Source organism: Cimex lectularius, unplaced genomic scaffold (genome assembly GCF_000648675.2).
Source record: "Cimex lectularius strain Harlan isolate CLEC.00 unplaced genomic scaffold, Clec_2.1 scaffold86, whole genome shotgun sequence".
NCBI lineage: Eukaryota > Metazoa > Arthropoda > Insecta > Hemiptera > Cimicidae > Cimex > Cimex lectularius.
In genome coordinates, this window is record NW_019392763.1 from 1,594,601 (window position 1) to 1,617,738 (window position 23,138).

The 23,138-nt window shown below is 34.6% G+C and overlaps 1 protein-coding gene across 1 annotated transcript in view; it reads right to left on the reverse strand.

Annotated features, from left to right (window-relative positions):
* Positions 1-719: 719 nt before the first annotated feature.
* LOC106673483 (tolloid-like protein 1) overlaps positions 720-23,138 on the reverse strand; it is a 59,956-nt gene continuing 37,537 nt past the window's right edge. The window contains exons 3-18 of the mRNA XM_014405622.2: positions 20,683-20,831; positions 20,503-20,626; positions 15,150-15,328; positions 14,967-15,073; positions 10,562-10,688; positions 8,142-8,369; positions 7,347-7,469; positions 7,128-7,276; positions 6,867-7,062; positions 6,375-6,497; positions 6,144-6,313; positions 2,502-2,688; positions 2,187-2,440; positions 1,917-2,130; positions 1,605-1,852; positions 720-1,542 (exon numbers count right to left, since the gene is read on the reverse strand). Of these exons, the coding sequence (XP_014261108.1) occupies positions 1,387-1,542; positions 1,605-1,852; positions 1,917-2,130; positions 2,187-2,440; positions 2,502-2,688; positions 6,144-6,313; positions 6,375-6,497; positions 6,867-7,062; positions 7,128-7,276; positions 7,347-7,469; positions 8,142-8,369; positions 10,562-10,688; positions 14,967-15,073; positions 15,150-15,328; positions 20,503-20,626; positions 20,683-20,831 (2,734 nt within the window). The 3' untranslated portion in view covers positions 720-1,386. The remainder of the gene's footprint in view (positions 1,543-1,604; positions 1,853-1,916; positions 2,131-2,186; positions 2,441-2,501; positions 2,689-6,143; positions 6,314-6,374; positions 6,498-6,866; positions 7,063-7,127; positions 7,277-7,346; positions 7,470-8,141; positions 8,370-10,561; positions 10,689-14,966; positions 15,074-15,149; positions 15,329-20,502; positions 20,627-20,682; positions 20,832-23,138) is intronic.

Here is a 23,138-nt window from a genome sequence, read left to right on the forward strand (position 1 = left end):
TAGAAACAGAGGATTGTGAGTAAATCCAGGTTCGAGGCCAGATTGGATGAGAGCAACAAAATTTGAGTTCTCTAAATATGTAGATCTTCACTACATTGCAAGAAATTGTAAGTATGGGGTGGTTTTTATTTTACCTTTTCGGACTTTCTTCATGTATCTTTTTATTAGAGAGAAAATAAAAATTTTTGATATTCATTGGACTTTTTTTATCCATACCTTGCATCACTTCATGTTAGACTAATAAATAAAATCATACACTAAATTTATAAGTTTGAACTAAGGTCAAGTTGTACAAAAAGTATCCAACATATATAAACTTTAACCGTTCGCCATACTTGAAATATTTAAAATAGCTACTACCAGTACAGAAGTTAGTAATGAGAAAATATATTTCTTGGCAACCCGCTGAGACAGTGATCTATGCAAAACTGGCTTTCAAATAGCAAAATTTTCATATTTTAACAACTACTTTTTTATAAGTAAAATTGTAGCTTAAAAAACTACTATTTCCATAGAAATCGATGGCTTAAAGATTAATGACAGTATTATTGATAATCAATAAATATGCTCTAGTATAAGTTGGCAGTAATTAAAAGACAGTTTCTATTTTAAAAAAATTGAAATAACTTATTTATTACACTATTTTGTAACATAACATACGTACATTATTAAGTAAAATAATTGGCAAATGTGTATAAAATAGAAATTGTTTTACATAAAAAAAAATTCATACAATCATCTAATAAAGTAGTACCACATTATAACACTAGTTTACAATTATTTGAATAACAATATGAAAAAAATTATTCAAAGAACACGAAAAAGAAGATATTATTGTCTACACACACAAATTACAAACACGTTAGTATTTTTATACAACACAAACCAGTCCTGATTAACTTACAAAATAAAATTCAGACATCTATTCTGCACATACAATAAATAAAATGCTTTTTTTTAATAGTAATTGTGGTTTTAGACCAATCACACTTTAATTGTGTAGACTTTAATTACAATTAATGGAACAAAACTAAAAATAGTGATTTCTAGTACCCATCGATGCCCTTTGTACCAAAATTTAATAAAAGTAATAAAAATAATTAAGTCTACGTTTCGCATTTACAACAGAACATTTTTTAACGATATGTTCAACATGATGAGATCATTAAAAAAAAATGTAACTATTAATTTGGCACAGATTATTTTCAAACACATTTTATAAGTTCATACAATGATATAATTATTTAACAATTGGTTGTTAATTTTTTCTTTTTTTGGTGATTTTTTTTTTGTTTTTTGTTTTTTTATATCAATTTGGCATTTGAAGAATGACAAGAAAAGGATGAGAATGCAATTATTCTCACGTTAACATGATAATCACAAATGTCACTTATCTTCATTTTCTGCCTTTGTGTCCATCTTTTCCAACGAAAAGTGATCAACAGCGACATAAGATGCCGAAAAACCCTTGCTAACAATTGTATCGTCAGTTCTAAACCGAACTAAAAGAGCTTCATTCACTGATATAATATCAGTGGGATTCTAAAAACAAAACAAAAATTATGTTTTTATTTAATAATAACTCAAGTTAAATTAATACTTACATTATTACCGCAATATTTTCCAATTAAGTTGCTTTCGTCAAGCCCTGAGAAGACTTCGACGTAATCATACGCACAGTCTTGTTCATCCTCGATTTCAAAAGTGAGGAAAACCAACTGGACAAGTTGACCAGGCTCGGCTTCAATTGACCAGTCACAGTCAGCCCGGTTTTCATAGTTGTGGTCACCATATTTTGAATGAGAATAAACATGTTTTACTCGACTCGTTGCTTTTAAATGACCACCGCAGGCTGAAAGGGAAAGAATTAATTAAATTAACATATATAAAATTTTGCTTAAATTTAAAGTACTTACCGGTTGAGTGAGATGCAAGGAATCCTTTCCTCTGAACACTAGCATCTGTCTTAAATATCATAAACATTTGATTCGAACTTGCGATTATTGGATGTGGAGCTTTTGAACCGCAAAATCTCCCAAGTGTAAATGCATCTGGCGAATCACCATCGTAAACAGCAATATGATCATATGCACATTCCTGATGAGGCTCCAATTCAAATTCAGAAAATATCTACAATAATTAATATTAAAATAGCCGTTCGTCCTTAAAATTATAAATATACTTACGAGTTTTATCCTATGACCGGGAGTAGTTGTGAAATGCCAGACGCAATCTTTCCTACTAGGATAATAGTCTGGGTAGTTTGGAGATGATACGACGCCAGTCGGTGATCTCACGTCGTATTTACATCCGCCCTCTTTGCAATCGTGACCGTTGTCATGAAGAGTGAACCCATTATGGCACCAGCAACTATACGACCCTACGGTATTCCTGCATTCATGTTGACAGCCTCCATTATTCAACGCACATTCATCCATATCTGAAATTCAAATTATGAAAATTAAATTAAAGTAAAGAAATATAATCTGTTTAAAACATACCAGTAAAAAAACGTGCGGCGAAGCCTGATTTTTGAATTGAAGAATCTGATTTAAATTCAAGATGAAGTATGTTGCTCTCAGACGTAACTAAAGATGGGAATTTTCCACCACAAAACACTCCATGATTGTGAATAATTTCTGAACTCATTTTAGAAAGTATTTCAACACTGTCATATTCACACTCTTGCTAAAAAAAAATTTAAAAAAGGAAATTAATAAGGAAATATATTAAATGTTGATCCTAAATCTAACTATTCTTGTTGTATGCTATTGTAAATATTTTCAATAACTTGCTGATATCACTAGTTTAACTAGTTGAAATTTTTTTACTTATAACACACTCCACAAAGTTCTTCCCAACTACCTTAAATAAGTAAAGGAACATATAGCTTGTACTGATTGTACCTGATCATTCTGGTCTGGCAAATCATGTCTGAATCAGCACAATCAAGTTTGATCAAGGGATAGAATCAGTAAATTAGTTTTTTTTAAATTAATATTATAATCCTTCAAATTGGTCATGCTGTAGAAAGATGGCCTTTTTTTTAGATTTTTAAATTTTATTTTGACAAGTTTTATCAACCTCTTTTGTTTGAGAGACTGTAAAAAAGGAGCAAAATGCTCAGAAATGTTGTGTAAATAAAAACGCAACAAAACATCTAATTCGTTTCTGGCTGAAAAATCCCACTCTACACTACCGTAAATATTTAGAAGAATACCAGAATACAGAATTTAGACAAGTGATAAGTAAAGTAATTCCTGTCATACAAGAGGGCTTAATGGCCAACTACCCAATGTGTACCGCTATACTTATTTTCACATTATTTTCAATCAAAAAGCCGGGATTTGAACCCAGAGCCACTAGCGTAGCAAATAGAACCCAAGCATCCTAACCATTAAGCCCCACGGTGGCCAACACAATTTATTTAGTATATTTAATTATTTTTGTGTGGTGATTAGTGACCGTTAATCGATAATTATTCAGAAATCGTGAGATGCGGTCTGGTGTTATAGGTTTCAGAAAAACATTTTCTTTATCATGCCAACGTTTCGATCTTTATTGAGATCGTCTTCAGGGCCTGGGATTTACAAATGTTTTTTCTGAAACCTATCACACCAGACCGCATCTCACGATTTCTGAATAAATATTTAATTATTATTGCCCTCAGATGGTCTTAGACCAGGAAGAATGTCTTTCTAGTTTGTTTATATATTTTACCAAATTCCATAAAATTTATATATTAAATACATGTAATAAAAAAATAAAATAATTTAGTTCATTTCTAGTTTTCTTACAAGATTCTGTTTATCAAGTGTAGTGTTGTAAAATGACTTTAAAATGAAAGATAGTCTTTATTTATTCTGAAGAGTCCATCTTCACTCAAGTTAAGAACCAAAAGCTAATTACTGCAGGGAAAACTAGGCCAAACCCCTAACAATTATTGTTTAATTTATCAGCGGTCTGAAGGATAATCGATTTCTATTTTGGTCATTATTGATCATTTTGGTCTGCCTATTCTCGCTGTGTTGGTCTGTCAGGCGTGTTTCTGCTTCCTTTACATTCAGTGACCAATACAGCAAGGAAACAAAGACCAAACTGACTAATGGCCATATTGCCTTGCAATTATTTAAGTGTAACTTTACAATGTCGTAGATAGAGAATTGAAAAGTCTACGTTTATGATGCTATGAGTCAAACCCGTTATAAACAGTTCTGTGACAAAGCAAAAACCAGCCACTGAAGTCCCGCAGCCCATGAAGTACAAAATGGTATGCAGAACCAATGTTTAATACATTTTCCATATTATATTTTTTACCCAATATTTTCATAAATTCACTAATTTCGTGGTCCGCTTGACCAATTAATATATTATAATTAATTAAGGTTTTTAGTTGAGATAAAAAAATCAATGGCATGAGTGGGATTCGAACCCACCATCTTCGGCTTGATACGCCGCTGCTCTACCACTTGAGCTATCGTGACTTTGATCCACTCGGACACCAACTTCCCATCTCAACCGCACCTTTTTGAATTTTCCCTCCTTTTTGCTTGGAAAATTCAAAAAGGTGCGGTTGAGATGGGAAGTTGGTGTCCGAGTGGATCAAAGTCAAGATAGCTCAAGTTGTAGACCAGCGGCGTATTAAGCCGAAGATCGTGGGTTCGAATCCCGCTCGTGCCATTGATTTTTTTATCTCAACTAAAAACCTTAATTAATTCCAATATTTTATTATAATCTGCAATTTTTGATTAGAATATATAATTTCATAAACATAGGTACATTTACAGCTATTTACATATTTACATTGTGGAGAGCAAATAATCAATATTCTTCTCCTACTTCACTTCGTTAAATAAACTTCCCTTTTTACTCCTCAGAGATCATTTCCTCTTGAGACGCTCATGGGATTGGTTAAAGGATAGGGGAGATTATTGTGTAACTAGGTAAATTTTTGGGGGATTATATTTTGGAAAAATGGAATTTTAAAGTCATTGTGGAGGGCAGGATTGGAGACGTTGGATATGGGAAGGTTTAGCCGTTCCTCGTAATTCTATTCCATATGTCGAAATTGGTTGTAGTAGTGTTTTGTAAATTATACGTTTGTTTTTCATCTATAGCTTGGATGGTCGTCCTATAAATTTGTAGAGTAGACTGTAGTGTCTGTTTAGACCTTGTCGTATCAGTCGTATATGCTGATTTCACATTAGGCATGAGTCTAGATGGTAGCGTACGCTGTCGGATTTGGGATTGTTGTAGTAAATTGTGAGAGGAGATTTGTGTTGAGTGTAAATATGACATGGGCACATTTGCTTCCATTTTTCATTTTCCATTTTCTACAGAGACTGCTGTACATCAAATTATTACCAATTAAAATTCCAAAGGCTATGATGGGATGTAAACCCAGAACAGCCATGTTCCTTTTTATTTCCTCATTAAGGTAGAAGCCCTGAAGATGACAGCATAAAAACTGTTGAAAGCTCGGCAAAAACTGAAAGGAAGTTTTTTTCTCTGTGTTAACCTCTTCCATAGATCCTCCGAAAAACTTCATTTTTATTTGTCATATTTGCAGCTCTAGGTTCAAAACCCAGCATAGCCCATAAAATTTCAACTCCCCCCCCATCATGTCCTCCTAAACTTTAATATTACACAGGATTCAGTATCCGTTACTTGATGAATCGCAACAGTTGAGTTAAATCAGAAAAATCTGTATATTCTAGAAGATTAATACAATTCAAGTAAAAAAAGAAGCTGCTATTGATTTTTTTTTAATTAGAGATAATTAATAGACGTAAAAACATAATTTTGAAGTTATGGGTAGTTGAGAGGTTCAAATATTCAAATAATATATAACGGAGGATAACAAGAGATCTCTGACTCATGGAGTAGTGTGCTGCAGCCATGCTACATCAGAAGATACAACTGTACGAAAAAAAGAAAGAAAAAACAGTGGAAATGTACAAATGAGTACTAATATGTATTAATAAAATAACTATTGGATGATCTTTATTGCAAAGTACCATAGTGATTATATAAATTGTTAGCATCGATGTAGGTCCATCTGTTGGTTGGTTGGTGTGTCAACCAGGCCTAATTTCTGTTCTGACTATCAGTCTAAGTTTAGAATTTTGTAAAATTATATTTACCTGGTAGACATTGTTGCCTTCAAGATCGAAATGTGTGAAATTCAACGTTATCCTGTATTGAGGAGGTGCGATCACTTCCCAGACGCAATGCTTATCGGGTGGATACAGGTCAGGAAAAGATGGGCTTGTTATGACCCCATTTGGCCCATCCATAATCCCACCACAAGCATCTATGTACAAAAAAATGTTTATGAAGTTTAATTTAATTTGTTTTCTTTTTATAATGCTTACCTTCGCAGTGTTTCCCATCGGAATGAAGTTCAAAGCCAATTTTACAAGCACACTCGTATCCACCGAGCGTGTTGATACACTGCTGTTCACAACCGTGTTCAAACAAACTGCATTCATCTAGTTCTATAGACAAATCAGTTTTTAAAAAAAATATTATTATGATTTTTAATTATTAACGCTATCATTCCAAGAAAAATTTTTACTAAAAGTAAAATTTTACTATTTGGTGTACTAAAAATAGTTTGTAGAGTAAAAAAAATTTTTACATGAACAAAGAAAGGACAAATCTTAGGAAATATTCAAGTTAGATGAAATTGCAGGATTTTATGACATTGCAAAAAAATTATGGCAATTTATATAATCAATATGAAAATTATTATAATCGGTATTTAATTAAAATATAAATATATAAAGTAATGTTTGTGTGTACAGTATAACAATTTTATTCGGAAAATAAATGGAAAATAACGAAAGATTTGAGTCAAACTTTACCTTTCATATATGCTGCTGCAAATCCTGGTTTCTGCACAGAACCATCTGAGACGAATTTGATCGACAGTTTGTTTCCAGTTGAGTGTACATCGGGTGGAAGTTTATACCCGCAGTATTTTCCAATGAGAGGCGAGTCTGCTTCGTGTCCATCCCGTACTTCTACATAGTCGTAGACGCAGTTGTCGTGCTTTTCAACCTGTCGACATTTTTTTTTTTTTTTCATAAAGTCACTGTTTGACTAACAAGTAAGTATTTTCATACCTCGAAACTTTGGAATTTGACAGCGACCTGGAAGTCCTCGGGAGCAGTCAATTTCCAAATGCATTCCTTGTTGTGCTGGTAGTCTTCGGGGTAGTTGGGCGATTCAAGGTGGCCGCCCTCATCAACATCAATCTCTCCACCACAAACAGCTATAAAAAAAATATATTAAAAAAATTCAAAAGTACTTATAAAAAATTTAAGAAAATTTTTAAACTTTACCTTCGTAATGTGCAGTAAAGCCTCGGTGACCTGACTGCTTAGAGTTCACAGCGTATGTAAGAAGCATTCTCGCCCCAGTGCTCACGACCAGATCCGTCAACTTTTCACTACCACAAAACCTGCCTAAAAAAAATTTAATAATGTTAATGTACATTGAAAAATACATATTTAACAGTAATTATATTCATAATTTAAATATAAATCCTGCCTAAAGATTTACTGCATTATGAAATTACATAGTTTATTATGTTTTTAAAAAAAATCCAATTTGCGTCTACGTCTTTATGAAATGAAAGTCTGTATGGGTTTATTCATATTCTTTCAACAAGAACATATTCAGGGTTTAAAAGTTTTAATGCAGCATGCTAATAAACCTTTTTTCATTAAACAATATTAAAAAAATATGTTAATCAGTTTAATTTTTTTCTGTTTTTATTAACAATTTGTGTACTGATGGTACCCACCCTCGCTGTCTGATAGAATTTCTCTTTTTTATATATACAGTGTGAATAGTTTAAATGAATGTTATAAAATTAATGAGTGATCATTGAACTTTTCACTTTTTCTGTATTTTTATTTTTCAATATTGTAATTCATTTTGCCTTTTTTCTAAAGAGATTATGAGAAATAAACAGATTACATTTATGCAATTATCTCTTTATATAAAGAATGATAAATGCAATAAAAAAATAAGAAGTTTAAAGATAATCTCTTATCAAGATGGTACAGCCATCCAGCTCTTCTTCATTTTCTTTTCTTTTTTTTTAACTGCCAATTTTGTTGAAAATCACTAACCAAGGAGAGCAGATTTATGCCAGTATCCGTCCCTTATCTCCAGATAATTGTAACGACAATCGACGCTCTTGTAGATATCCAAATGAGTTATGTTAAGGACAATCCTCTCTCCGTGAGTTGCCGTGATCCTCCATTCGCACTTCTCCCCTTCTGGAGGTGGAGCTGGCACCTTGACGTGCGAAGGCGATACGATGGTCGCTGAATTTTCCTGATGCGTCCTGCCACATTCTGGAACATATTAAAAAAATAAAGTTCTGTGTTTTTTTTTTTTTTTTTTTTAACAAATTCAAAACAAACTCTCTTAGCCTTCTGATTAATCTTTTTACGCAAAGGTTAGATAATGACCCTGATCATTTTAATACTGATTGCACTTTCCGAAATATTATTTTCATTTAGATATCTACAAATAGTTATCTCAAGTATTAAAGGCTAGTGAAAGAAATGTACAACGGGACTAAACTTACCTCTCTAATAACAAAAACCTTTCTAATTAATTATTTACCCTGATAAGTTTGATGACTACTAAGTTTTAAATCAGTCTTTCTTGCACATATTACAGAATAATTTTCACAACACAACTCATCAAAATAATAATACTAAATATTTTTGCATTATCGGTGCTTTATGTTAAGTCCTGTTATACCCAAATTTACGGGTAGGCTCATTTTCTTCATTTCGTTATGACCAGCCAAATATAGAATCAATCTTTGATGTCACACATCAGAATGGTCTAGTTGTAATCTTTGAACACACCAATAAGTTTTCAGCAACCATTATCTCAATAGTATCGTACAACGGTCATGTTGGCCATTACTTAACCTAGTGTCTTATCTTTGAAATATTTACTTCTTAGTTCAGATATAGTGCTTCATTTTCATTTAGGCCTGCTACTGTATCTTTTTTCGGTGGTTTGGGACTATTGAGTTTTGCCAAGGCACCACATTCTGGTATTGCAGTCGCTTGGAATCTACTAGTAGATAATTGTCCTTCCTCTAGCTAAGACTATAAAATATGGACTTGATATTTTTATTTGCAGTTTGTTATGAACAAAGCCAAATTTTTTATAAGATTAGGCATTATTTATATTGTGATTTGGCTAAATTGTAAAAATTTGTCTTTTCTTTTGTTGTATATAGAGAGAAAAGGTGAGAATGATAACAATTGAGTGTCACACAATGTGCAGAGATATTGGAAGTAGATGAGGATGAGAATGAGAGAGAGAGTGAGAGAGGGGGTAAAAGAGGGTGTAAGAGAGAAAGTGGGAATGGGAGAAAAAGAGTTAGTTGTATAGGCAAAAAGATTGAAAGGAACAAAAAACAAAAAAGTTGTGAATGATTGGAAGTAAATAAAGATATTGAATGAGAGAAATAGAAGGAGGGAGGGAGTGAGAGAAAGAGAAAGAGAGAGAGGGTGGGAGGGAGAGAGAGAGAGAGAGAGAGAGGGAGAGAGAGAAAGAGAGAGAGAGAGAGAGAGAGAGAGAGAGAGATTGAAAAGGATAGAAAAATAGCGATGAATATTCGCAAATTGATTGATTGGTTGAGTTAATCGAAGTTAGGTCTCATAGACTTTTCTATACCTGAACAGAAAGTGGTAAAAACAGTCACTTCGCAAGAAAAAAATAACAAGGAATAGTATCTGAAAGAGAAACTGCGATAAGTTGAGAGAAAGAGAAAGAGAGAGATTGTTGGACACTGAATTGAAAATTGGCTGACAAATTGGCAAAACAGATATGAATATTGACCGAAAAGAGAAATGAAGAGAGTTAATTAAGAGAGTGAAAAAGGAGACAGATAGTAAAAGAAAAACAGGAAGGAAGAGTGAGAATTAAAATATGCACATATTTTTATTTACAGTTTGCCATGAAAACAATCTAATTGTTTATAAGATTAGAACATTATTTTTTATTTATATTTTTAGCATTTTTTTTCCAGGTACAAAAGACCTGTGGACAATCTCATTGTGTAGGTGAGTTTATATGAATTATTCATTTATTGTTTAATTATTTCAGGCTAATTTTTAACACAAATTTGTATTAATTGTTTTAATTGTCATTGTTGCATGTTTTTATTGGTAGTATGATTATTTCCCTACTGATTAAAATGTTGATTGTTTCCCATTTCCTAAGCAATTTTTTACTTTTTTATTACAACATTATTGAATGTCCTTTCTTTCAGAGATTAACAAATTAATAGGCGGAAATTTCTCCAATTGTTTAAACTTGACAATTCGTATTGCAGAACAAGATCGAAAACACGACAGGAAATCCTTTAAATGTTTTTCACTCTTTAGTTATATATATTATTTAGATAAAAGAAGAAAAAAACAACGCAAGCAATATTTTTTCGAAGGAAGAAACATCGGTAAATCTAAACAAGTTTTATCTGATTGTAAAGCAGCAATAAAACAGCAATAAAACTTACTTGGACATTTGTAAAGGAGATTTGTCTGTGCGATGTCTCCCTCGCTGAGGCGGACCCTTTGGCCTATTTCGGGCTTCCTTTTCCCTCTGCCGTATTCCGTCGGCTGTATCGTATCAAGATACGTTCCCTTTAAAACCAAAAACAACAAATAATTACAACAATTATTCAAATATATATAATAAGTAAAAAAAGTCTGTTTATTTGGTAAATTCTTGTAACTGTATGAAGGATTTGTTTTTGTTCAAATGGTCAACAATATTTTCCTATTCCCGAACTCTAGTGAAAATTATCAAAATCAATATTGAGAAATGCAATTTACCATTATTTAAAAAAAAAAAGCTAAATTGGCTTTATCATAATTTTTTAAAAATATAATAAATAGAATTTCTTAATTCTTCTATTCTTAGTAAGAAGTATTTTTCCTATGATGATAGGCCAGGTATTATTTTTTATGTCAAAACAATGTTAATATTTTATTATTCGGTCAAAAAACACGATTATTTTATTGATAAAACTATTTGATTTAACAAGTATTCTCTATCATCGATTTGTTCCCAGGGAAAAAATTTATTAAAACACCATGTAAAAATGTAATTATTTAAAGACGATTTTCAAATAAAAATATGACTTTAGAGGCTAATAAAGACAAAGTTTTGTTAATCTAGACTTAGTAAGCAAAGTAAATATCTGAATTTATGTTAAAAACAAAAGAGAGAGAGAGAGAGAGAGAGAGAGAGAGAGAGAGAGAGAGAGAGAGAGAGAGAGATAAGGGGGAAATATTTGAGAAGGAAAGAAGAGCGAGGAAGATAGGAAGATACAAATAATGAAAGAAACCGGGGAAAAGTTGAGAAAGAAGGCTGAGCGAGAGAGAAATAGGGAAAGGGATAGGGGGAAATGGGTTCAAAAGGACGGATAAAAGAATGAAAGAGAATGAAAAAAGTTTTAGTTTATAGCATTAGTTATATAGTTATTTTATATATTAGTTTGTGTTAGAGAGATTAAGTGAGAGCGTGGTAGAAATAGCCACATCAGGAGGGAAAAATAACGAGAAATAGTGTGTTTAAGAGAAACTGATAGATCGAGAGAGAAAAATAAAAAAATAGATAGATTGTCGAAGACATAGCAAAATATTATGAAGATTGACAGAGAAGAGCAGAAAGAGGTACAGAGAGTATAAGAAAAATAGTCAGGAAGAATTAGAATTAAAATATGAACTTGACATTTTTGTAAAAAAAAAATCTAAATTGTTTATCTCCCCCCCTCGCTCTCTCTCACTCACTTACTCCCTCCCTCCCTCCCTTCCTTTTTCTCTATTTTCTCATTCTATTTATTTCCAATCGTTCGCAAATTTTTGTTTTCTCTTCCTTTCAGTCTTTTTTTTACACTTTCCTTCTTTCTCACTCTTTCACTCATTCACTCACTCACTCCCTCCCTCTTTCTCTAGTTTCTCATTCTATTTTTCCAATCGTTCGCAACTTTTTTGTTTTCTATTCCTTTCAATCTTTTTTCTATACCCTCCCTCTCTTTCATTCACTCTCTCTCACTCTCTCTCTGTCTCTCTCTCTCTCTCTCTCTCTCCCTCTCTCACAATCACTCACTCACTCACTCCCTCCCTCTTTCTCTAGTTTCTCATTCTATTTTTTCCAATCGTTCGCAACTTTTTTGTTTTCTATTCCTTTCAATATTCTTTCTATATCCTCGCTCTCTTTCTCTCTCTCTCTCTCTCTCTCTCTCTCTCTCTCTTTCTCTCACTCACTCACTCACTCCCTCCTTCTTTCTCTATTTTTTCATTCTATTTATTTCCAATCGTTCGCAACTTTTTTGTATTATCTACCTTTCAATCTTTTTACTATATACTCCTTCTCTCTCTCTCGTTCTCTCTCTCTCTCACTCACTCCCTCTCTCTCTCTCACTCACTCCTTCTTTCTCTATTTTTTCATTCTATTTATTTCCAATCGTTCGCAACTTTTTTGTTTTATCTACCTTTCAATCTTTTTACTATATACTCCTTCTCTCTCTCTCGTTCTCTCCTTCTCCCTCTCTCTCTCTCTCTCTCTCTCTCTCTCTCACTCTCTCTCTCTCTCTCACTCACTCACTCCTTCTTTCTCTATTTTTTCATTCTATTTATTTCCAATCGTTCGCAACTTTCTCACTCCCTCCCTCCCTCCCTTCCTTTTTCTCTATTTTCTCATTCTATTTATTTCCAATCGTTCGCAATTTTTTTGTTTTCTCTTCCTTTCAGTCTTTTTTTTTATACTTTCCTTCTTTCTCACTCTCTCACTCCTTCACTCACTCACTCCCTCCCTCTTTCTCTATTTTCTCATTCTATTTTTTCCAATCGTTCGCAATTTTTTGTTTTCTATTCCTTTCAATCTTTTTTCTATACCCCCTCTCTTTCTCTCTTTCTCTCTCTCTCTCTCCCTCTCTCTCTCTCTCTCTCTCTCTCTCTCTCTCTCTCTCTCTCTCTCTCATCTATATCTAATAATATGGTAAAAAATCTTGAGAATGAAGGATGAGCGAGCGAGAAATAGTGAAAGGGATGGAGAGAAAATAAGTTCAGAACGAAGGATAAAAGAATGAGAGAGTTAAAGAGATAAGGAGGAGATAGGGTGAGAGAGAGAGAGAGAGAGAAAGAGAGAGAGACAGACAGAGAGAGAATACAGGCAGATTGTGATGAATGAGAAAGATAAAGAAATTGTGGAAAAGATAGAAAAACAAGTATGGATATTGACAAAGAATATAAGAAAGGGAGGTAACGTTAAAGACAGGAAGAAAGAGTTAGAAAGATGGTGAGAGAAAAATCGAAAAGGAGAGAAAGTGAGAGATAGAGTCAGATCGAGAAAGAGAGATGAAAATAGAAACAAACCAATCTCGTCAGTTGATTATTTATTGCATTATTGAACAATTAAACGATTGTTGTGCTTCTGAGAACTGCAAAACATCACGAACAGTTTTATAATTAAATCGCGTTCATTTTGGCTTATTTGTCGACAATCAACATTGACAAATATTCACCAACTGGGAAATCAGTTAAATAAAATTTCTCACTTAAAAAGTTAAAAATAATGAGCATACCCTATTTTGAGCATTCTTCGCCATTTTTCTTATGGAAGTTGGGAATTGATAAAAATTGTTATTTAATGTTTAATTTCAAACTTAGGTAGAACGGAGATTGAACAACAACGAAGAGGCGAGAAAATAATTTCAACGTGGGGTGTAACGTCGAAGTACAGCAGCTTCCAAGAATGAGAAAAGCTTCGACAATAATAAAACCAACGCAGAGGTTGAATTTTAAATTCATTTGTTATGAACACTGATTTTTACCGACAGGACAAAATATTTTTTACTGGTAGAGAAGAAAACTTAAAAGTTTTCTCTGGTTTGTACTGTTTTTCTTTTTTTGAACTTTTCAACTGTTGAAGTTTGACTAGTCAATTTTTTTCTAGTTCGATCGATTTTTCAGTAACTATCAGTCATTACTGAACAATCGATCGAACTAGAAAAAAATTGACTGGTCAAACTTCAAAAGTGGAAAAGTAAAAAAAAAAAAAAAAAAAAAAAAAAACTACAAACCAGGGAAAACATTTTAAGTTTTAAAAAATAAAATAAACTTTTTTATTAAGTTTTCAGTTTGTCTTGGACANTTTTTTTGGTGGTGGTTTCGCCATATTGGCCATGGGTAAAACTACTGTGATAGATGTGTATCAAAGAAGGCTAAATGGTGCAGCACAGCTACATCCAGGACAGGACTAGGTTGATCAGTGGAGGTGGAAAAATGGAAGTTTTTAGTTGGGATATTTCAGTTTCAAGAATTTTTGCGATTAGATCCTTGAATGGTCGGTTTTAGGAGAGATCAAGCTATGAACTTGTTCCCACCAAGGTTTTACCGATGTCGTTAAATCAACCATTATACCTCTCACTTCAATATCGGCTGCCATCGCTTTCTGGGCGTGATCGAAGTTTGGAAACGGTTGGATTACGACAAGCCGTCCCATGTCCGATCCGGGCCAAACACGACTTGTCAAATTACAGTTTCTGCCATTGAAAGGACCCTTGGATGAAGTATGAATGGTCCGCTTAAGCCCGCTTAGCCGACCCGACCTCACGCTTCCATTATGCAACTTTCAAATTCGAACTGTGCAAGAGGAGAAAAAACCTGCTGGAACCAGAAGAAATTTGCCTGGGTAATTGTACAAATTAAAAACAGTGTGGATCGGAGAACATCTGCATTGCAATGATGACCTTTCCTTTCCTTTCGTGTTTCACCGGATGGTGTGAGGTAAGAAAATGCACATGGATTACAAAAGGCTATGACATAAGTCAGAGGTCGTTGACAAAAGAACCATCACGAGATTACATTTTTATAAACAAAAAAATATTTACTTTCTAAAAATTTTTAAATTACCTTGGAAAATGTATTTCTCGCGTAGTGCATTATAGAATCATAGTCATAAGCAAGACCTAAAGAGTTGACTTCTTCCTCAGTCAGTTTGTTGAAGTTGTACTCTTGACCTAAACAAAAAATTTAAAAAACTGTCAAATTCCCATATAAAAATTTCAAATTCGTCTTTAAATTTCTTTTTGGTACCTGACATAATGTTATCCCTTACAATTAGTACATGATTGTCTCTGTCGGGCCTCGTGTGCTCGTGCCAGAAGCCTACGACGTGGCCCAGCTCGTGGACGACAATTCCAAATTTATCGCAATTTTTACCGATCGATATCGCCTGAGGGCCGTTCCCCCTTCTGCCGACGAAAGAACAACATCTGAAACAATAAACAAATGATTTTCCTCTCCTTTTAAACACCGGTTGCCTAGAAGCCCCAGAAGGAATATGAGTTTGGCAATGGAAATCAATAGGACCGATAAAAAAGAGAGAATAAATCTGCAAAAGGTATAATAAACGGAACTCCAACAATGATAAACTGTACATTTTTACTTTTTTTGTTATCGGTTTTCTTTAAAAAAATAAAAAAATTTCATGTAAGTAAAATATTAACAAGTGTTACAGTTAATAAAACAATTTATGTTTGTCTTTACCGACCATTTTTGTCTTCCTATTCTTCCTGGGTTGATCTATCAGAACGTTTCGGAATTTTCTCCGTCTTCAGTCAACCTGTGAAGTTTTCTGCACACGCCCTAACCACTTAGAATGGTTGTCATTGTCGATGTTTTGTCTCACCTTTCCAATTGTGTTGGTTGTCTTTAGTGCTTTAAATTAGCCAAAAATTATAGTTGATTTTTTTTGGTCTGCGAGTCGGTGAACTCGTTGAACCGGCACACGGGCACTACTGGGGCGAGAGTTTCTCACTGAAGATGGCGCAATGCCGAAACGCGTTTGAATATCTCAAACACAAGACAGACCCAGTAGTGCCCGTGTGCCGATTCCAAATAGTCAAAAATTGCAGATTTTTTGTTTCGCTTTGATTTAAATACTTTGTAAACTAATCACATTAAATTGTACGATGCTATTGATAATAAATCCCTTTGCAAAACGAAAAAAATTGGAGCAATATAGAAATGAGATTTTAATAGTTTAATGCCACGTAGAGGCGGATAAACGTACTACAGAGGGTACAATTTGCCATAGTAATTAAAATACTAAAGGCTTGGTCCCTTTTTCATATAGGCGGTGTATTAAAAAACTAAGTAAAGCAAATGATGAAGATGGGGTGAGTATGTAGATTCACCAGGCACATGTGTTGCGAATAGCCGAATTAAGTAAACTTTTGCGCATTAGAAAAAAGAAAGCAGATATACACAAAAAGACAGGAATTAAACCGCGGACTACTATATAAATCATTATCGAGAAAACTGATAAAAATTGACTAGCAAGAACTGAAATCTTGACAAGAGATTGGAACTACCGAGACTTCGCTAAACCTTACAACATACAAAAATACAGTATTTCCAATTCAAAATCCTCAGAAGTGCAACATAACCTCTAGGTGTGGAAATGCATACATTAACTAAGATATAAGTAGAAAAAACATAGTACACAATTTTTATTTAGAAATCGTGAGATGCGGTCTGGTGTGATGTAGGTTTCAGAAAAACATTTTCTTTATCGTGCAACGTTTCGATCTTTATTGAGATCATCTTCAGGGCTCAAAGTGTTTGTCTTCTGTGTAATTGTGTCATTCTTGCGTGTAGTGTGGGCATTCTCGACACGACACGCAAGAATGATTACACAGAAGATAAACACTTTGAGTCCTGAAGATGATCTCAATAAAGGTCGAAACGTTGGCACGATAAATAAAATGTTTTTCTGAAACCTACATCACACCAGACCGCATTTCACGATTTCTAAATAAATATCGATTAACGGTCACTAATCACCACACATAGTACACAATGGATAAAACATAGATGCGATCAATAAACTCAGCTAATTGGTTTTTAAAAAAAGTTTTAATTACAAAATTATATACAATAAAATCTGTTATTTTTGGCTAAAACTTTTTTATGAAAAAATCCATGTTCTAGCGGTGTTGGTGTAACACAAAAAATAGGATTTGCATAATTTTAAAAAATTGTGTAAAAATACGATCCTAAGGAGAAATTTACTGTAAATCTAAAACCGAATAGTGTAAACTATTTAACCCCTTATCTTTTTCCAATATCCTATATATAATTTATACTGCTGACGTACCAATACAACCTGACACTATTATCATCACCTACGCGGACGACACAATCCTATCACCTAACTCGAATCCTTTCCAAGATACAAGATACCTCCAACATCCAGGAACACCTTGAGCTCATCGAAGAATGGTGTAAAAAATGGAGGACAAGACTGAACGAAGAAAAATGTACTCAGTGTAGTTTTACGTTGAAGAAGCAATCTTGCCCTCCATTGCACATCAAGAAACGAAGTCAAATTTGCGGCTGTATCTTGACAGCAGACTGACGTTGAATCCCCACACACAAGACATAAAAAACAACTTAATACAAGACTTGGACGACGAAGACTTCTAAGACCGAAATCGACTTTGACAATTAAGACAAAGCTAACACTGTACAAGACCAATATGGACATACGGAGTGGAACTGTGGGGTACTGCCAAGCCTTCCAATTGTCCAAGCACCTTATGCTACTAACCTCACTATCCACAATGACCTCAACATTCCTTATGTCAACGAACTAATCCGGTCCAGATTCCAAACCTTCCACACCGACCTTTCGAACCATCCTAACCATACTGCTCGAGCCCTCTACAGTCATTCCCATCCTGACAACCAGCCACGTCTCCTCAACCGACGGTGACCTCGGGACCTCCTTGACACCTAAGCAATGGCTGGCTCCTCAAAGCATGTGTTCTACCGGTGCAGTCCTGGCATTAGTGCTAGTGTTGTGCTATAGTATAGTACTATCATGTATAGGTAACAAATAAATTAAAAAAAAAACTTTTTTCCAAATGAAACAGGTTTTACGCCTTTTATGTCTTTTGGATTTGATTTATTTGGGAGTACATTTAGACTTAATAATTGGGGGAAATAAAGGATAATAAAGCGGTACTGTGGTACACAACGAGTTGGATGGTAAGACCTCCTGTATGACAGGAATTACTTTACTACCTGTACTTAGTAAGTTGACACCCTGTATTGTCAATATTTATTATTGGTATTTAAGTAAGGAATTGGTTGAGATAAAAAATCAGTGTCACGAGCGGGATTCGAACCCCCGACCTTCGGCTCGATACGCCGCTGCTCTACCACTTGAGCTATCGTGACTTCGATCCACCTGGACACCAACTCCCCATATATTTTAGTTTTGATATTCATTTGTAGGGGACCATCGTGGGCCGAATGGTTAAGGCATCCGACTTGTATTTGTTCCTAGGGATTCTGTGATTGAATCCCACAAGAGTGGTTTGACCCCTCATCTGTGACACCTAACGGGTAGCTCAGCTCAAGTGCAGAAAAATCAACAGGGTCGAACACTTCGATTTTTCTAGTTGAAATAGGAAAAGAGACTGACAAAAAAATCCTCATAAGATCCGACAGCCAAGCATTCATAAAAACCACCATTTGTCGCCGAGAATCAAATAGATTACATGACATTTTAAAAATAGCAAAAAGGAGGGAAAATTCAAAAGATTGAGATGGGTGTATGGTGTCCGGGTGGATCGAAGTCACGATAACTAGAAGGTCGTGGGTTCGAATCCCGCTCGTGACTAACTTTTTTTATCTCAACCAATTCCTTACTTAAATATTAATTAATTGAAAAGAATTTATTCGGTCAATCGGACCATGAAACCTAATCGATTTATTATTGGGTTTTATGCATGCAGATAGATCGAATAAATTGGAGCAATCAAAGATGGAGTCTGACTGGATATAAAGTTACCGTAAGTCAGGGCATCCCTAACTTTTCAGGCAGCGGACCCCTTTCACAGAACAAAATCTAGGACGGACCCCTCGCATTCAACTATTTAAAATTAGCTACTTATAGTATATGCGGTAAATTAAAGTTTTATAAATTAGCCAGTCCATTTCTTATTAGGTGATGGAGAGAGATATCGCTATGAAAACAAACATTAGGTTGACATACTCTACTAACAAAATCTGGAAGACAAAAATCATTTTGGACAGAACGGAATCAATAGGTAAGTCAAATTCGAGCCAAATGCAAAAGTAATAATTTGAATATTAATGATTAATTAATTAATACGAAGAGTGAGGTTGTTTTAGCCTGCACAACTTAGATATGTTGCGTTTAATTTTTGATAGCTGGAGATGGATGTCGGGTTCAGCAGATAGTTGGTGGCTGTACATACAGAAAAACGGATTCGCATAGGTAATTCATGGCAAATGAAAGAACGCAGTTTTCTTTTTCAACGAGCTGAAATTTGTTTTCCAGACGGAGTCACATATGGGGGAAAGTATCAGATTTGAAAGTTGATTTCAAGGTGGAGTCTCAAGTAATGTATATCAAATTCGTATTCGCTCGAAGATAGACTTTGTCAAAACTGAAAACGGTTTGACCACCCATTGTTGGTCATGCAGCATATCGAATTATTGGGAAGTGGTGCTCAAAGGACATCTCCCAACTTCGAAGGTGTTCACATATTTCATCAATCAAGCAAGCTCCAGTTTGTTTTCTTTGAAAAAAAAAACATTTAACACAGGAAAACCTCTTCTTTCTCAACAGATTCAACCCAAAACTGGATTTTTCCTTTGAATGCGTCAACTTGGTCAGTCGAAAATTGTGATATCCTTCCCATGCAAAGAAAGACTCATCTCATTCATTTTAACGAAAATATAATAAATACGATACACATTGTATCTCATTCATTCTCATCATTGAAAAAATTGACCAATTGTGGTCCATAAACAGAGATAAGAGTTCAGAACTAAATTTCTGTAATCGTGAAGGATTTTCCCGCGAGATAGCCACCTCACTTCTGTGTGAAGAAGTTTTAAAAAAATATTTTAATGGTTGAATGGATAAGTGATAAGCATCTTATAAATTTTTTCTTCAAAATTCAAGGATATAAAATTGATGGTAAATTGTAATTGTTTGTCGGTGTTTCAGGTAGCCTTCAACTTTAAAGTAGGTGAAAACCGTAGAAGGCCTTTGTAATTTAATGAGTTCCCAAGTGAAAATGAGAAGTTAATCAAATAAATTAAAGTGAATTTTATCAGAAATCTTCCCTCTCTTAGTCGTCCCAGGGACCGCTTTTCAGCCATTGACAGAAGACAACATGGTAGAGCTACGAAACCAAGCGGACCCATGATTTAAAAAAATATTAAGGTTCATTTAAAAATCATATTTAACCTTCTGAATAGAACGTTTTATAAGATTGAAGCTTCAATCGTTAAAACAAACAGATAGCAATAGAAAAATTTTTACAGCGATTTTTTTTTTAAATTTAGTAAGTGTAAAGTGAAAATGGAGCAGATTAATAAAATAATAATAAAACATTAAATTTACCCGCAGGCTCTTTCGGTGAATACGATGAAATTTGAATGCTCGTCTGGTACCCTTTCGACAAACTTGACGCACGTGAAGTTCTCCCAATGCCTCATCGCCTGTTTGAACAGTGTTTTGTGCATGCCTGAAACAATGGTAAAAAACTGTTAAAAATTCCTTTAATATGAGATTTGTTCTCACCTGAGAAGTTCCCGTCGATTTCGTACGGGATGACACCGTGCTCCCACACCCTTTCCTTCCGGGCAGTCGCCGCCCTGGCGATCCTCCTCAACGCTTTGTCCTTTATCGTGAAAGCGTTGATTATTTCGCCACTCTCCCCAGTCAGCCTCCTGAAACGGCGACAATTTTATTATGTTTTGTTGCAGAGTTGTTAAAAATTTAAAAAGGTTTCGTCAAAAGTCCAGTTTATCCACGTGTGACAAGTTAATCGATTGTCAAGCTGTGTCCTGTATGGCAATTACGGCCACGACAGTTCAAACTTTTGTTAAACTTGAAATAAAATTTAAAATTAACGAGAAACCCATCCCAAATTTACACCAAGTAATCGAAAATATATCCCTCTCCTATTACACTTTTGACTAATACTTTATTTAATTGATCCTCTATTCATTCAATAATTACTTACTAGTTAAACGAAAACGACAGACCAAATATTTACGAAATGCTGGAAAGATTTTATTAAACCTGAAAGGTATTGGTTGAGATAAAAAATTAGCGTCACGAGCGGGATTCGAACCCACGTTCTTTCGGCTAATCGAGGTCACGATAGCTCAAGTGGTAGAGTAGCGGCGTATTTAGCCAAAGGTCATGGGTTCGAATCCAGCTCGTGACGCTTTTTTATCTCAACCAATACCTTTCATAAATATTAATTAATTGAAAAATGTTAATTGGTCAATCGGACCACGAACTGTTATGGATTTTATTAAAACCTTTTACATTAATTGTACTCTGATTTTAAGATGGCTTATGATAGATCCTCAATTGTTGGTGTCTAGACAAAATAAATCAAGTGAGATGATTTTGAAAGGAACGATGGGAAGATGGCTGTTGAAAATGAATCCCTCACTGAAAATGGCGCAAATCTGAAACACGTTTGAGTGTGATACCGATACCAATGGACAGACAAGTGACTAGTGCCCCAGTTGAAAATGAAATCTTAGAATTTTCAGTAAACGAAAGGTGATCCAGCCCATATACTAATTAATTTGATACTTAAGCTGGTAATATAAAGCTGAGTGATTAGTTGGTATGTGAGGATGATGAAGGTGGCTTGGTCGCAAACAGTTTGAAAACATTCAACGAACTGCTTCAAGGAAGTTCAATCGCCTGTCAAAAGTTTCTCTGGAAGCTTAAGAGCTCTCTTTTACCTTCTACCTTAACGTAGTAGGTAAAAGACCTATTAACCGACATATATACTTTAAGCTATCAGTGGATCTCTATCAGCCGCATATTGCGAAGATGCAAGGGTAGCCCAAGGAAATATCTTAAGACCATTCTCTTGTATGCACTTCAGACATCCCTATCGTTTCTGGAACTATCTTTACTATGCGGATCATACCGCCATCTTTTCCTCTCATAAAGAACTAGTTATTTCAACCAAAAACCACATATCTTTTGGGAAGTGGTTCAAGCTGTGGAAAATGACAATAAACGTACAAAAATGTGAACATGTTACACCAGCTAGTATTGCTACATAGATACGGTATGGAGATAAGGATACTAGGAAGAGGGGTTTGTACTCCACAGGCACTGCAGCCTTCTGGCTTACTGTACCTTCCTAGTTACCTAGTTCAGTGCAATAGACTCAATCTTTTTCCTTAGAATTATCAGGACATTGACTGTCGCTGCTTCAATTTCATTTCCTAAGTTTTTTTCGTATGTTAGGTTAAATCTCCATTGAGCTGCTGCTTCGCATTCGAAGATGATATGGGTGGCTGTTTCCACGTCTTCATTACATAATCTGCAGATGGGATCATAGTTGTATATGCCCATGTTGTGTAGATGTTTTTTCAGATGCCAGTGACCGGTTGGTAGTCCTACCACTCATCTGAGTTTGGCTCTCTCCAGTTGCAGCAATGATTTTACCAGTCTTGGTGAGGGTTGTTTCATCATACGTTTACTATGTCTAGCACCACTAGAGTTTATCCACTTCTCATTTTGTTTTGTTTGGATTAATTTTTGCGATAGATGATTCTATATTTGTTTTTGTTATCCCTAGTATAGGTTCGGAGCCTATGAATGGTCTTGCGGATCCTCCTCTGGCCAGTCTGTCTGATTTCTCGTTACCCAAAAGTCCTCTGTTCCATGGTACCCAAGATATCAGGTTATTGTGTTTCCTCAGGTTTTGGAGATTTTGGATGCATTCACTGAATAATTTAATGTAATTCTTTTACATGTTAGTTCTTTAATGGCTGCTTGGCTATCAGATCTTATGTGGAGTTGTTTGCCAGTGTAACCTCTTTTAAGATTTTCCAGGACACCAGCATTGATGGCATGTATTTCTGCTTGAAAGACCGAAGTGTTCTTCCCTGAGTTTGATTGCTCATGTTTTGGGCTTGTACAGAAAACACCTGATCCGGTTCCTTGTTTTGTTTTCATCTGTATATATATGATGCTCTCCTGTGTTCTTCCTCTCT